At 39.6% G+C, this 16,010-nt stretch overlaps 1 protein-coding gene across 1 annotated transcript; it reads right to left on the bottom strand.

The window, feature by feature from the left end:
- Positions 1-2,973: 2,973 nt before the first annotated feature.
- LOC309689356 (transforming growth factor beta-3 proprotein-like) lies at positions 2,974-15,661 on the bottom strand. The gene is made up of 7 exons (XM_082505707.1): positions 14,525-15,661; positions 10,527-10,690; positions 8,196-8,325; positions 7,973-8,080; positions 7,190-7,355; positions 6,845-6,998; positions 2,974-4,778 (listed from the first exon to the last, which is right to left on the bottom strand). The coding sequence occupies exons 1-7, from the start codon at positions 14,868-14,870 to the stop codon at positions 4,620-4,622; spliced, it is 1,227 nt and encodes a 408-aa protein (XP_082361833.1). The 5' UTR covers positions 14,871-15,661; the 3' UTR covers positions 2,974-4,619.
- Between the last annotated feature and the right edge of the window lie 349 nt (positions 15,662-16,010).

Below are 16,010 nucleotides of genomic sequence, written 5' to 3' on the forward strand. Positions count from 1 at the left end.
AGCCCTTGCTTGAATAAGAAGACACAAGCAAAGGTGCCGCCTCTGTTAGGAAACGCCTTATCGTGGCTAACTCCGCAGCTCATTCCATTAAACTGACATGAGAAAAAGATACTCGGATATTTTACTCTTCCTGGGAGTCCGCTGGTTCACTGGTTCTATCCACACACATAAAGAAGTCAAAGAGGTAATCCAGTTGCAGAGCTTTTAATGTATATGTAGCATTTATGTATACTGAAGCAATAAGAGCCCTGATTTTTGTGATACTGAATTTTTTTCACAGGGCCAAACTGCGGACTTGTACACAAGTAAGTAACATGTCGTCTGCTGGCTTTCGTTGATGGTTGAAAGTCACTCATGCATGGGGCACAGCCGCTCTGTACCAGTAATGTGTGTTGTTGGTACAGGGCTGTCTGTAAACCCATTAAAGCCTCGACCCCTGTTTTTAGACCTTGTCATGCCCTCTGGTCTTTGTGTTTCCATCAATGTGCTTCATTTCTGATTAATTGTGACAGGGAACAATAATGGGCACGTAGAGAAACGGAATTCTTTCTGGCTACTTGTCAGTCCGTATTAGCTCAACCAACAACCCCTCCAATCGGTGTAACCCATTAGCAGAGCTGACATAAAAAATATAAGCAACCTCTGATCACCCAGTCTTTAGACAAGCAACTAAACATTTGGTAATGAGCCATCAATAACACCAACTTTTGGGTAAGAATTGCACAAGATCTGCCTGTTGTTCTTTTTCATTCATTTTACTCCATAGTGTGTCTGATATGCCAGTTACTAATGCTAATACAATCTTAAACGTTTACGTGTACATTTCCCACTTTATAATTGTGTCTTCAAAATTGTAATTAATAGTATAGTAAAGTAGTAGTAAAGTAAGTTAATTATTCTTAGATTTAACTATTTAATAAATCATTATCAAACTCTTACAGATGACAAAGTAAGAACAGCCAGAGTCATGCAGCCACTGGGGAAGCCTGTGTGGGGACTATGCACATACACAGCACTGAAGTAATATCCAGTGATTATTAGTATTATTAGTAACAATTTCTATCATATGTCTTTTAAAGAGCCTATTTCCACTGTAATAATCTTCTGAGCTTTATCAGCAAATTTAAAACTGTGTTGACATGGCCACATAAGTAAATAGTGAGAGTGAGTGACCCAAGATAATTACCCTAATGTACAGTGCTGCTCAAAAGACTTTCATATCATTTTTTAAATTGGTCTCGAGCAGAGCTAAAGTTCCCCAACATTTTTTAAGGTCTTTCAATTTTTTTCTTTGGACATTTGCTGCTTTTACACCTTTTTCCCTTGTTTGTTTGTCAAGGTATTTAACACTGACCTGTGAGTCATTAGAGTATTTAAAAAATCACCTAACTCAAGGAATGAACCAGTTTGTGTCTACACACCACAGACAACTTAGAAAAGAACAATTTTTAAAATGTATCTATAGGTTTTGTTATTAGCATTGTGTTGCAAGCACATGGAATTTGTTCTCATTTCTCTTTAACTGAATCTAAAAAAAAAAAAAGATAGCACCGCTTGACTGGCATAAATAGTATTTTTGCACTAACCAGCTGATTAACAAAAAGTTATTTGCTGAAAACCTGACATATCTCGGTATGGTGTGCAGCATGTTCTTAAAAACAATTAAAGAAACTGAGCAAGTGGAGATAAAAAGAAAAAGTTGGCCTTAAAAAACTATCACAGATGACAGTATCTGAAAATCATGTCCTTAAGAAATAGGAAAAAATGGAAGGATGGCTATCAAGAAGCCATTCCTAGAGAAGGAAAATATGGAGAAAAGGCTAAGATATGATACATTACACAAGAACTTGACTGGAAATCAGTGGCAGCAGGTCTGATTAAATTTGCAATCAATATGTATCGAGGAGGTCGAGGTTTAACAATGAGTTTCTACAGTCATCTGTAAAACATGGGAGAAGCTCTGTCATGGTTTGGAGCTGCATTTCAGACAGTGGTGTTGGAGATCTTGTCAAAATTGATGGAATTATGAACACAAAAAAGTACCATAAGATTTTGATCCAGCATGTTATACCACCTGCAAAGTATCAGATTGGCAGCGGCTTTGTTACCTGGATAGAAAGAGCAAACAAACGAACACTATCAGTCATGGATTGACCTTCCCAGAACTTGGATGTTAATAATAATTGAAGCAGTGGGATCATCTTGACAGAGAACAAGAAGCCAAGGCAGCCAACATCCAAAGAATGTCTTTCAAGTAGTCTGGAGAAATATTCCTGAAGACTCCTTAAAGAAATGACAAGAAAGCTTGACTAAGAGAGTTCAGGCTGTGTTGAATAAAAAAGGGTTTTATATCAAATAATGTTTTTGTGTGTTTCGATACCTTGTTGCACCTATGTCCTATTTTCCTAGTAAACTACAAAGAAATAAGGGGTGGCGTGTGACTTTTACACAGTACTGCAAGTAATAGCATGAGCTTAGGCACCGCTGTAAAAAGTGTCTGGCTCTACTACTGAAAGCAAGTATCAAACTCTGAGGAGAACACATACCTAGGTATGAGGCGGTACTGAATGTAATATGCCTTTTTTTCAGTTTTTTTGCGTGATTTATGCTATCCATTTTATGAAAAACAAGGAAATAAAGAGATGCCTGTGCAGTAATACGCTCTTAAAATAAGAGTAATTGCTTTTTGCCTGGGAAAGCTGTTAAGCAGTAACCCCTGAGAAACTTGAATTTATCACTCTGGTTTAAAAAAAAAAGAAAAGGCTGTGCATGCGCCTGCAGGAAACAGGTGGGGTTGGTGAGATTCAAGAAAGAAAAATGATGTTTGCATGGAGCCAAAACATTATGTGAAAATAGCATTTTAAATGACATTTCAATAAGGCAGACAAGAACAGTTCATACATTCATCATCTCCTAATTTGGAGTTAAATGTTTGCACAGATTTGAACGTTACGCTTTAAGAAGGGGCTCATAGACTTTTGCATGATGTCTTTTTAATAACAATCATTTTATCAAACAACATGACTGCCAAAAAAACCAAACAAAAAAACAACAACATGATGTAAATGTCACCTAAAAGCTAGATGACTGCGATTGGGCAAATGTCAAACAGTACAGGGATTCAGAAATGAGTTGGAGAAAATGAGGTCTAACTGTACATCAGGCCACTGTCATGTTATAACTTTTCCTCCACTCCCTCTTCATTTCTGTTCCATTAGGACTTCACACTGTAAGAGAGCACCAAAACAAACAGAGACAGAGCAAAAGGGAATGAAAGACTGCAATGTTTTGGGAAGCCCAGACTGCACATGTAAATTCCTTGTCAGCGGGCTGGAGTGAAGGGTGACAGGTGAGTTGACAGGAGACAAAAGAAATAGAAGAAAACAGCTGCACTAAAAAAATGGCCTTTAGTCAGACAAATAAGGGGATTCCACATAACAGGTTAAACTCCTATATGGACAATAATGTTGCATATTCTTTCTAAATCACAAAGGAAATGTAACAGTACCCACAGTTTAATATAAAACTGTTACACGTCAATCTTCTTCCCAGTTAGTGAAACAATCACTATACGACAAGTTGCATAACAGACTAAATCTGCTATTAATGTAAAAGAAGTCTCATAAAAACCTGTTGCATAACACGTGTTCTTTTCCAGTATATTCTTTGATGTCCCAAAAATAATGTGAACCTGTTAAAGATGAAAACTTCCAGTGAATGGCAGTGTGCTCGTGGCTAGTTTCCATCACAGTTCTTCCCTTCCATACAGGTCCCCTCTTCTTCTTCTTCTTCCATTCGTTTTAATAGATTCACCGAGAAAAAAAAATAAAAACGAGACCATTGCTGCTGGCTGGCCAAAAAAAGAAAAGCTTGGCTCAACCTTCTTTGTTCATTGACTTTCCATTGCAAATCCAGCAGGCATTCTCTCTCAGCTCTCCTTTTCCCTGACCACAGCTATGGCTTTGGATACAGCAGCAAGTCTGTCCTTTCTCCTTTTGTGTTTGAAGATAATGCCCACTGTTTGAAGTGAAGGGAATTTAAGGCAAGTTTAAGGGAAAATTGGGCCTGAAAGAAGAGACCTGTCTATATTTGTGACGACTAACAATGTAAAATCAAGGCTAGATTCAAGAAAGAGTTACACAAAAATACTACAACGTAGCCCTCTTTGAGTAATTATCAATGAAGCAGCTATAGTTAGTTTTTTTGTTGTTTTTATTTTAATTTCTTTCATTTTGTCACAAATAGGTGCCCTTGTCAATCTAGCCTCTAAAGTATGTTGTCCATCCTCACAAATATAGGGGGAAATATTTTAAGCTCAAGTCTTATTTGGGACTATTTTTTTAGTTAGATTCAAATTAAACTACTTTACTTGTCAACCAGAACCAATTGAGGGAAACAATAAAAATTAGTATCAAAATATCAAGTTTGTTTGTTTTGGGGTTTTTTGTTTTTTGAGAAAATCTGCATCGTTAAAAATGTGCCACCTCCTGAGTGGTCTTCAAATCTAAGCCATGAGGCCACAGTTTAAGTATTTGTCACAGCTAAAAGTCCAAAAGTCATGCATGGGTTTGGTCTGTACCGAGTAAAATCCTGCCACACTGCCTCACATTCATGTCCTCTCAGCTACACTTGCAAGACTTGACAATCATGTTGGAGAGTTGCTCCACTTTAGGTGTCCGTCCAGAGTAGTAGAGTATAGTGAGGGGTTCCAGGTCTTGGGGGACACAGCAGGGGGAGGCGGATGCCTCTGGATTCAGAGTGTTGTAGAGGCTCAGCAGCTATTGAATAGGACATAGAAATTAAATAATTATAAAATTCACATTTGTTTTGTGTACCGTGTATCTCTGCTGTCTCTTCCTATGTGATATTACATGGCAGAGACATGGCACACAAAGACTTCTGCGCAGAAATCCATGAGAGAAAGTAGTAACAGCAAAGAGCCTCTGCCCCTCTACCAGAGAGCCAAACATCTGGTTTTTCACAGCCAAACTGGAGAAATATACACTCACTAGCCACTTCATTAGGTACACCTGTTCAACTGCTCATTGACGCCAATATCTAATCAGCCTAACACATGGCGGCAACTCAGTGCATTTAGTCGTGTAAACATGGTGACGATGACCTCCTGTTCAAGTTCAAACCGAGCATCAGAATGGGGAAAAAAGGGTGATTTAAGTAACAGTGAACGTGGCATGTTTGTTGGTGCCAGACAGGCTAGTCTGAGTATTTCAGAATGTGCTGGCCGGCAGGGATTTTCCCACCAAACCATTTTTAGGACAATTTTAAAACAATAGTCCGAAAAAGGGAAAAAGAGAAAATAACCAACTCTGGGCAAATATCAGTATGAAAGATGAACATAGCTACAGTGACATCACCCAGTGGTTTGTGAAGTCCTGTTCTGAAGCCTCGTGACGAGGGCTTCCCATGTCGCCACCTTGGTTGCAAAAACTGGACATGACGAGGCTGGGCAGGTCTGACTGCGAAACCAAACGCTTACCGCCTAACAACTTGTGACTGACAACTCGTCAACTCGTAAGCCAATGTCTTTGTGGTTTCATAGCATGCATATGGTGCATGAAACATGGTACGATGTACACTGGCAAAAAACAATAACAATATGAAAAAAGAGTGACTGCAGAGTGACCTACAAGCTTAGCAGAAAAGTGACTATGGAAGTCACGACAGAAAGCTGTTTTCCCATAGACATCTATAGGGCCAGAAGTCTTTTTGCAACCACAACTATTGCCATCTGGTGACGTTCAGATAGAATGCACGTTTAAGACACTTCTGCATTGATGGAGTTTTCCGACCCACAAGGTACGTCCATGTTTTATACATGAACAACGCAAAAAAGCAAAAACACTGTGTTTATATCAGACATCAGTGGAGAATGGCCAGACTGCTTTGAGCTGATAGGAAGGCAGCAGCAATTCAAATAAACCACTTGTTACAACCAAGGTATCTCTCAACATGACAATAAGGTCACTGTACTCTAATGGCTTCCACAGTCACCGGGTCTTAATCCAATAAACCAACTTTGGGATGTGGTGGAATGGGAGATCCACATCATGGATGTGCAGGCGATAAATCTGCAGCAACTGCGTGATGCTGTCATGTCAATATCCACCAAAATGTCAGAGGAAGGTTTCCAGCTCCTTGTTGAATCAGAACTGCGTGCAACCTGATAATAGCAAGGTATAGCTAATGAAGTAGCCCGTGAGTGTATAAAGCATACCTTGTTTACTACTGATGCAAGTGCACAGATGAGGTTCATGATACACACACACACACACACAAAAAAAAACCCACCATAAAAAATCATGAAAGGAACCAATTTCTGGCTAACATAGCTGTAGCTCTTTTCCTTTCCCCTAAAGTCAACTTTCTTTTGACTGGATGCCCCAGCAGGTGGGGATTCATTCAGTTTACATATCAAATAAAGAATATAGCTCTTTCCCCATGTTTAAATACAGGGCTCAGTCTTGTTAACACAAAACAGCTGCCTGGAGATTCAGTGGCAAAGTGGCTAGAGTTTCTGCTAGAAGAGTTACAGCCCAAGGCATTTTTATTTTAATCAATGCAATACCTATACTCTGACTGTGAAAGATAGCTTTCAGATATATTTATCAGATATATTGATTTGTGATCAAATGGACAAGTTTTTTATATTTTGTTTTTTACACTGTAATTTAAAATACCATGTATAGTTGTAGTGAATATACATATAAAACATTGACATTTATGATGCTTTTTTTTCTGCAATCTACGATGTACTTAAAGGTATTTTTGTTTCTGCTGCTGTAAATTCTACTGTGCAAAACTCCCTCAGCATAATCCCACTTACCGAGCTGTGCGTTGTGTCTGAGCTCCTCAGGTAAGGGCATGGCCCAGAGCAGTAGTTGGCATCGTAACCACTGGGCTCGTGGATCCACTTCCAGTCCAAATCACGGCGGAAATCAATGTGCAGCCGGCGAACACAGCAGCTCTCCTCCGTGTTTCTGTGATGAGGAGGAACAACAAAAACATAGTCAGTCTCAAGAAATGTTTTCAGTGGAACATTTAGGTTCTCTTAATATTTAATTGTTGTATCAAATATTTAAGCTCCTGCACATGAAAGTACCATTAAAACTTGACAGCACTAAGAATAGATTTCTCAAGGACTAGCTAAAACTGGCGTGAATCCCCTTACGAGAAACAGTAGTTTGTGTCCAGCGCTCTCTTGCGTCGGCGTGTTGACTGAGTGTCCAGGCGGTGGGGCGGGATCATCATGAGGATGAGATGAGGGAGATTCTGTTCCATTTTCCTCTTCAAGTGATCCAGATCCAAGCGACTGTGCTCCTCCTCTTCATCAATACCTTGATTATAAACATGATCCAAGTGCACAACTATTAACAACTGTGGAAAAAATCCATCCTTTTTTATCTGAGAAAGACCTTAAATATTATTCACCATAATATAAGAGCACTTGTACTGTATTGCAATTCATCAAATTGAAGCATCTATGCTTAAAAAGTATTTCTATGTAAATAACCTTTGATTATTTATCACAATAAAGATGTGATTTGGTTATTACGAAGATTACATTTTCTTTCTTTCTTCCTGTTAGAAGGGAGTTTTTCCTTCCCACTGTCGCCAAAGCGTTTGCTAATCAGGGGTTATATAATTTAGGGGGTTTTCTGTGTTTCCTTTGTGCTATTGTTGGGTCTTTGCCTTGAGGCAACTATTGGTGATTTGGCGCTGTATAAATAAAGGTGTATTGAATTCAATGAAATGTTGCCATGTAAATGTATTGCAGGGATGGTAAGAACTCACACAGAGCATAAAACATGACTTGCACAAACCCCTAGTAGCTATGTCCATCCTATATACTGTTTGTTTGTTTGTTTGTTTGTTTGTTTGTGTGTGTGTGTGTGTGGGGGGGGGGGGGGGGTATATATAAAAACTGATGTGACAAAATCTCACTGTAGCTCACCTTTAAACTTGACCTCCAGGACCTCACTTTCCTTGTCAATGATGTCGCCATTTGGGCTGAAGGTGTGGCATGGACAGTGGACACTAATTTCCAAACCCATATTAGATCCTGCAATTAAAAAAAGGCAAGCTTTCATTAACCTTAATGGTAATCCTTTATTATTCCTAATGATAACAATTCTGAGTTATTATGAAATGAGGAAATATGGAGATCTCAGGCTCACCTCTCTTCATCAGCCACTCCCGCACTGTTTCGGTCACATCAAAGGAAATCCATTCTGCGGTACCTTTGGTCAGCACATTCTTGGCTCCAATGAAGCGCTGCTTTCTAATGTGTTCATTTCGCCTCACGATCTGTGAAGCAAAAATAAATAGTTGGTCTGAAGCCTTTTTTCTCAACTGTTTTAGTTGTTCTTGTTCTGATTGTTCAATAATAGTGAATCATGTGGAGGAAAGAGTGCATTCAATATATTAATAAACTATGAATACAGAAAAAGTACACTACACTGAGGCTATGTCGACATGTACATGGGTATTATTTAAAATGGGAGTTTTTCGTTTTTGCCTTGAAATATCACTTTTCACGTGAAAATGCAAAAAACAATGTCCAGGGCTGTCAAAAGCATACCGGGTGGCACTACAGCATAACTCTAACAATACGGAAATGTTGACCAATCAGAAGCTGACAAACAATGAAGTTGCACACACAAAACTGACACTCACACATCTGACTTTCCTCATTCATTTCCCTGCCTAGATTTAAATCTTCACCCTGGAAGGGGTTTTTCAAAAGCTCCAATTTCAGTGACCGTAAAATGACAGTAAAATGCCATTTATGTGTTGGAAAAGGCTAAAAGCTATAGAAAAGCTACATTTATCAAAATACGTGTGTGCACGTAGACGGACTGCAGGCAAGGGGTGTTTTTAAGCTAAATGCAAATTCCCACCTTTGCATAATAAGTCATATCATGTCATAACTGTTCAAATGATGAAGAAGGTTTGAAGTGGCAAAAGACAAAAATGACAAAATATGCATTTCTTACATCAGCCAGACTCAATATGCTAAAATTTAATGGTGCTATATCTTAAACAAAAGATGTATTTTTAATCAACAAAAGGCCAACTCTGCTATTATAACAGCTGTCAGTTACTTTTAGTTAAATTCCCCATTAATGCTGCTTTTCGCAGTGTTCCAGGAGACTGTATCATTGCATTTGATAAAATCAGACTAAACCTTGTCTTTCCATTTTTGTTGGCTTGTATTTATTTCTTTATAACTAAAGACATGTGGGAATGTGCACAAGATCTATAAATTTACATTTGACTATTTCTGTTATTATTTACTTAACTTTTGGCAAGGTTGCCACAGGTCCCTGGTTTTTCTGTGGAATTTGGCTATTTGGCTAGAACATGCTATAAATACCTCCTCTGTCACCAGAGCAGGATGCAAAAGAGCTTTTTTCTAACCGCTATTAAGTCACTGAACAAGTTATGACCTGTTTATTTATTTATTATTAATTTTATTGACAGACATTCTTTTTTTGTATTTTGCACACATCTAAATTATTCTTTTTTTTTTCTTGTGACCTTCTAATCTAGAGCTTTTATTCCATAGGTTTTTCACACACTTTTTACTTGTTAATCTGTGGTGTGACAATGAAGTTTAATCTGAATCCATGTTGGAGGTGTTTTTCGGTCAGTGGGTTGGGCAGATCTATTTTTATGAAAATAAAAAGGCAGATTTTAAACAAAATCATTTATTTACACCAAAATCTTACAAAACCAACCACAGAACACAGCATACATGTAAATACCAACATGCCAACCATGTGTATCTAAGCACCTGCACACACACCAGATTGCTATCATGCTTTTAACTGCCAAGATTAATACCAACTCTGGGTACTATGTTAATAGTATATTTTTCTGTCATTTAATTGTGTATCGGTTACTTTGGTGTAGCATTGGGGAGGTCCTTATCAGCAGGAAAAGTTGTAAAAGTTAAGAAGCTACAGTTAAAACTTTTTCACAGTTTCCAAAAACAAAGAGTGGACCGAATTGGAGTCTTTTCTGGGCCAACTCTGGTCCCCAGGCCATATGTTTGACACCCCTATCTTAGATCCTTATAACAGAATATTGCATTAAGGACATTAACTACAATATTCAGTACTAGAGATCTACACATAACTATAATTAAGATCATTATAGACATTTGTAGATGTCTACTACTTGTTCTTCGATAACACTGTCTGTGGCTAACTGTCCCGGTTCTGCAAAGATCTTGCAGGCCTGCTGAACCTTTCAGTTGTTCATCTATTTGTTACCTAGAGCCTAACTGCAATCGAGTTATAATTGTCTATTTTTTGTTAGTTGGAGCCTGAAATAACAATAGAACTGACTAGCTATTTCAAGACCGGTTTCTCAACAGTTCAGAATTGTAGTGGTATTTTTCTTTTGTTTGTTTTTCCTTGTATACAAAGATTACATCCAGAAAAAGTATTTGCGGTCTGCCTTTTATCTAGGTAGAAGGACAAGGAAACGGTACCTTTACGCACCTGGTAGAGCTCAATCCGCTGTTCATTCCTCTTGGCAGTCGAGTTTGGAACTCTCAGCGCTCGAAACTCTGCTCTGAACAGGTTGGTGGCGTTCCTCTCCATGGCGGAGATGTTAAAACGGAAAACCTTAGAAGTAATGCCTTTTGGGCAGTAAGACAGATCGTCTGGAACAAATAGAATAAAACAAATGTTTTGTGAGGGAGCATGCTTAGAAGCATTTTATGTCCGTAGATAGATAAGACAGATGGACCTTGTATAGATAAAGATACACAGTTCAAATCCGATCTTGGCCATAGTGGTTCTGTGGTGTCTGGCACTACGTTTATCACAGTGAACGACTAGTGTTGCTGCACACCTTAATCAGAACTTGTCAGTGTTTCTCGAACACATTTTGTCTATATTTGGTGGAAATGAAAATGTCGTCACTGAAATAGCATTATTTAGATAAGTATGACCTCACCTATCTGGTATCAAAAACCTTCCTATCCTCAGTCCCACTGACAACTTTTTGGACCTGAACCCTTTCTGACCATGATGACTTCTCCACAGCCCAACCTCAGTCCTTGAGACATGCCAGACTCTGTATAAGTACCATGCTATAAAAGGAAATCTTTCCGATGCTTGTTGTCCACACTCTCAACACAGTAATTTGAATGACCTTAAGGCTGCTCTGTGAACCAACTCGAGGCCGTGGCAGGTGTAAATGAAGCAGAAGGCTGCCACAAGACTGACAGGTCAACCTATTACCTCTGAACCCCATCAAAAAGCTAATGTATGTAAATGAGATAAAGCGCGTGATGTCACTGGCCCAGACTCAAATTTTCATTCCACAAAGTCAGCCTCCAAGCACTCTTATGCCTCATGCAGGGAGCACCATTGGCGCTGTGGCTTGTAATCACTGACAGTCTACTGTCTTAAAGGAGTGGTTTGATATTTTGTAAAACTTACATTCCCACTTCCTCGCTGTAGGTTACGTGAGAAACGTGACATCACTGCTATGAATTCCACCCCAAAAAAAAGGATGGCGCGAGCTAACAGCTAGTCACACGTCATTTCATTCTCAAAAAATAATAGGATCTAATGTTGGCAGCTAGATGCAGTATTCTTGGCGTGTGGTAATACATGATGTCATTCACAAGCATGTGCCTATTGTGGAATGATAATAAAATCTGTGGCCACCTTTAATGAATGACAGTACATTCTAAAGTGTAATCAAGGGTAAATAACACAGACCTCTAGAGCGTAATTGGATACAAACAAGTCATGTGACGTTGAAAAGAAAAAACAACTGACACGGTAGAGGTTTGGGAGTATAGTTAATGAATGCATTAACAGGGCCGGATACTGCACCACTGCTCAGTCTTGCTGCTATGCTTTCCAAGTACCCATTTGCATTTGAATTGAAAACAGTCCCTGTGGTCCAGAAAACATTTTTTCCCCGTAGACCGCCATTATCAAAAGAGACATCTGTAAAACTGTTAAATACGATGGATCAAATTCATGGAGTCTTAGCCACAAAAGTGAGTTTTTATTTCTTGTCTATGGACTGCAGATTGTGGGACAAACCAGTCAGTGCGCAGCTAATGGTGTAACCACAACAACAAAGCTTCACTAAGAGCTACAAAGTGTTCGAGTCACTTTAAGAGGGGTCACAGTGTTTCTACCCAACATTACACAAAACAGTCTCTCAGTAAAACCTTCCCAAGTCTTATCTGCACCTGAATCTAATCTAACTTTAACTGTAGCTTTATCATTACACAAAAGAGATTAGGGGTGCTTTGTAAAAGGTATCCTGGTGATAGGCGTGGCAGATCAAAAAGTGCTTCGTCTGTATGTGTCGAGGGCAATGAAAGCTGATGTAATTTGTTTTTATTTTGAAAGATTTGTTGGAGAGTTTGACACATCATCATACCTTAAAGAAGATGGGGATTTGTCTCCATCTGTTACATAGATTTTGAGTAAATACATAAAAAACCCTGCATTTTTCTGCAGGAGAAGACATGTTTTAAATTTGCTTGAGTTGTTGATGAACTGGGTTAAAACAGAGGGGACCTTACCCATTTGCTCCCATTGAGGTAAAACTTATGTTTTGAGTTTTGTATGTCTTGTATGAAGAAGTAAACTGGATAAACATGGAGAATACATTGCTTTAAATGTTGTTTTAATCTAAAAGATGTTTGCGTTGCTTTTTTTTTTCCTTTCCTGCAAAATTCAAAAGTGGACCTCAACCAATCTGAAAGTTCATCATCTTTCCTTCTCCATCATATGAAAATCACATTACCCACTCTCAGTTTAGGGGCTGAATGAATACAAGTGGATATACTGGGCATTGACAGAATGCATATTTCCAAGTATGAGATCACACTGGACATTTTAAAAAAAAACACTGGCATACACATACAACTCTTGTATTTAAGATTTTGTCATCAATCGGCGTGTGTTATTCTGTTTAAACACCAGTGAACAGGACACCGTATATAAATCTTTGTCGTCACATTGTCGTACCTCGAGACCATCCGTGGCTCTCAAATCCAGCTACGCCTATTTCCTGGTGTTTTTGTCAAAAACCATTTTGTGAGATTTGAAACAGAACATTGCTGAGGGAAAGTAGGTCTTTTGAGAAACACCTGTTGATTTCAAAGGGACTGTGATGCAATGGTCTTGGCTTTGCTCTAGACCATGAGGCCCGCTTCGCCTCTCGCACACGCACAGCAGTTATCCTATTCTGCTTTTTCGGTAATCCAGACTCAGTCGGACCACATGCCACTTGAATTTCCTTCAAGTGCTGACACATGTCCCTCCAGCACAGGTTTTCCAATTACAGTTCGTAGCTTTTTATTCTATAGAGGAGAAAGTCAAATATGGGTTTAACACATGTAGAGGAAATAATGTGAGCCTAAGCAGTCTTTATGTGTTATTTTAACAAATATTTCACATATAAATTTAAACTCATTTTAAGCCAAGTAATGACTTGTTACCTATACCTGCTGGCAATATGAGATGCTGGCATAGTCTTTAGACTTAATTGGGTTTAGGGCTCAGCCTCACACACGGTTTAGTAAAGTTAAACCTGAGCTGTCCTGTATGTGATCTCATTCTCGTGGGCCACCCGCGAGCATAATTAACTAGCCAAGACGGCCAGTGGGGTCACTGCCATCTCAATAGGCAAGTGGGTGGCACCAGCATGAGGGCTACAGAAGAGCCAACTCCTCCCATGCAGAGAAACTCTAAACCAGAAAAGAGTCCTTCTATCCCAGCTAATGGGGAGGTCCTGCTGTCTAGCTTTTCCTGCTCATTTCTGATAACTTTTCCAACTCCTTCTTCTATAGGCATCCCCATCTGCCTGTGCAGATGTCCCTCTCATTTGAACCTGACTGGAAAGGAAATGGGAACATCTGGGATGGGAGACATGAACCATAGAGAGGGGAAAAAAACAAAGCGAATAAGAGCGGAGTCAGGAGTGGGAGGAGAGTGGCCTTCCTGGAACACAGGTTCAGACATAAAACAGGTTGGCCAGCACAAAAGAAATAAAGCACATCATTCACAAGGGCACTGCTTTCTGTTCGCCTTTTAGTTTTACAAAAATTCAGAGAAGAGTTTTATACAATTAAACATTAATCTGCCAAAGGGGAATTTGTTTTTTCTATGTTTGCGATGATTATGTGACACTAACCAGTTACCAGCACAAACACTAAAAAAGAGGATTTAGTTTGTAAAAGAGAGGACGGCTTGAATGGAGTTAAACGTGGAATATAAAAATATATATATTATAATAAAAATAATATCATAAAATTGAGAGAGTCTTTTGCCAGCTAGAAATTTTATCAATCTAAAACTGTCAATGAAACGGAATTACATAATTGCTGTTTTGAGTCTTGTGCCGCTGGGTTTAGGCGTACACTCTTCGTTTGATGCGTAATTACGCACTATGGACACGTTGGTGGCTGGCACAAGTTGGAGAAAGACAGCTTGGCTGTCTGAAAAAGTGCGATACTTACTGTTCTCCGGCGGTCCGTTGTCCATGTTGAATTTGTATATCTCTTTGGCATAGTACTCTGTCTCTGTGTTGTCTTGACCGCAACTCTGCTGCCGATCCCTCCCCAACTCCTCCAGTAGCTCCTTGGTGCTGTTATACAACGCTTGGATTTGATAGGGGATTTTACTCGGTCCAAGGGATTGTGGAGGACTAGTCAGCCGAAGTTTGCTCAAAATTTGACCCCGTATCGCCTCGACCCTCTTCCTTTTCACATGGTCAATATCCACAGTGGCACAAGTTGACAGGGATGAGCTCAAAGTTGCGCAGTTGAGGAGGATGACAAACAGTAAAGCCTTGCCCAAATGCATCTTTCTCTCTGCATTTGTTCGCTCGATGGTTGAAATGTGTGGAGGACTACCAGGGTCCGTGTCAACTATCCGTCAAAATCACAGTCCTGTGACCTATGGTTCTTCTTGTGCTTCTCTAAACTTCCCTTGGAAACTAATGCTTAAAAACTCCTCGCTTGATTCGTTTTCTTGTCCCCTTCGCCTGCGGAAATCCAATTTTGTGTTCGCCCATTAGACACAACTCAATTCAAAGTCCCGAAAAAGACGCTCTCCCACATATATGAAACTGATCCGTAGAAACAAGCAATCTGGTCTTTTGCATACTTGTACTCACTCCAGCAGATTTATCCGGTGGCCTGGCACACTTCTCCTCTAAGTCTGTATCACTTAAATGTGGAGCCGCCTTATTGTCTCAGAGGAGGCAGACCGCAGGTTGTCCCGTTAACGAGGTATATGCGACTCTGAGCGGTCGGTATGGCCTCACATGAGCTTTATAGCGGTCGTTTCTGACGTTTTGATGGAGGAGGGTCCCCGGGAGCGCCCAAAACGTAAGCGGGCAGTGAATGCAACGCTCCAGTCATCAACTCTGACATAATAAGCAAGTTTCACGGGCAGGCCCATCAAACAGCAGGGACAATTTAAGCTCCAGCCCACATTTGTTTGTTTACGAAGGTATTTGAAGTGGTGTTCAGGTCTGGTCTTGTGGTCCCCGTTTGTGTGAGTGTGAGTTCGCGTGTGTCTTTATAGTCGTACGTCGCTGTAAATTATAACCGTGTTGAAATCTCAGTTGGTGCGTCTTCTGATTGTCTGCTGTCGTATGCCCCCTAGTGGCAAGTTGTACCACTTGCAGTTGCCAATTTTGTTTCCCCAACAAATTGCTCAAAGAGCCTTACACTTGAAAAGGATGTAATACTGTGTGGTGTTTATTGTCCAGATACAAACGTTTGGTGTTGTCTTTCCCTCTAAACAGCCCCGGAGGAAAGTTGTGGTAGCAGCTTTAACAATGGCAATAAATAGAGGTCACAAAGTTTACACATAAAAAAATCCATAAAGATAACAAGTGATAATTCACTGTTGGGTATTTTTGTATGTGTTTGTTTTGCTCTGTTGTCTGATGTTGGAGTCTTCCCACAAAGACCAGCACAAAACAGGGCAGCGGTT

This window comes from Aulonocara stuartgranti (assembly GCF_965226115.1).
Source record: "Aulonocara stuartgranti genome assembly, chromosome: 15".
Classification (NCBI taxonomy): domain Eukaryota; kingdom Metazoa; phylum Chordata; class Actinopteri; order Cichliformes; family Cichlidae; genus Aulonocara; species Aulonocara stuartgranti.

Coding starts and splice junctions, on each gene's coding strand:
- LOC309689356 (XM_082505707.1), bottom strand. CDS start 14,870: ATGCATTTGGGCAAGGCTTTACTGTTTGTCATCCTCCTCAACTGCGCA. Junction 6,999..7,189: donor GACACAAACTACTGTTTCTC/GTAAGGGGATTC, acceptor TCCTCATCACAG/AAACACGGAGGAGAGCTGCT. Junction 4,779..6,844: donor CAGACACAACGCACAGCTCG/GTAAGTGGGATT, acceptor CCTATTCAATAG/CTGCTGAGCCTCTACAACAC.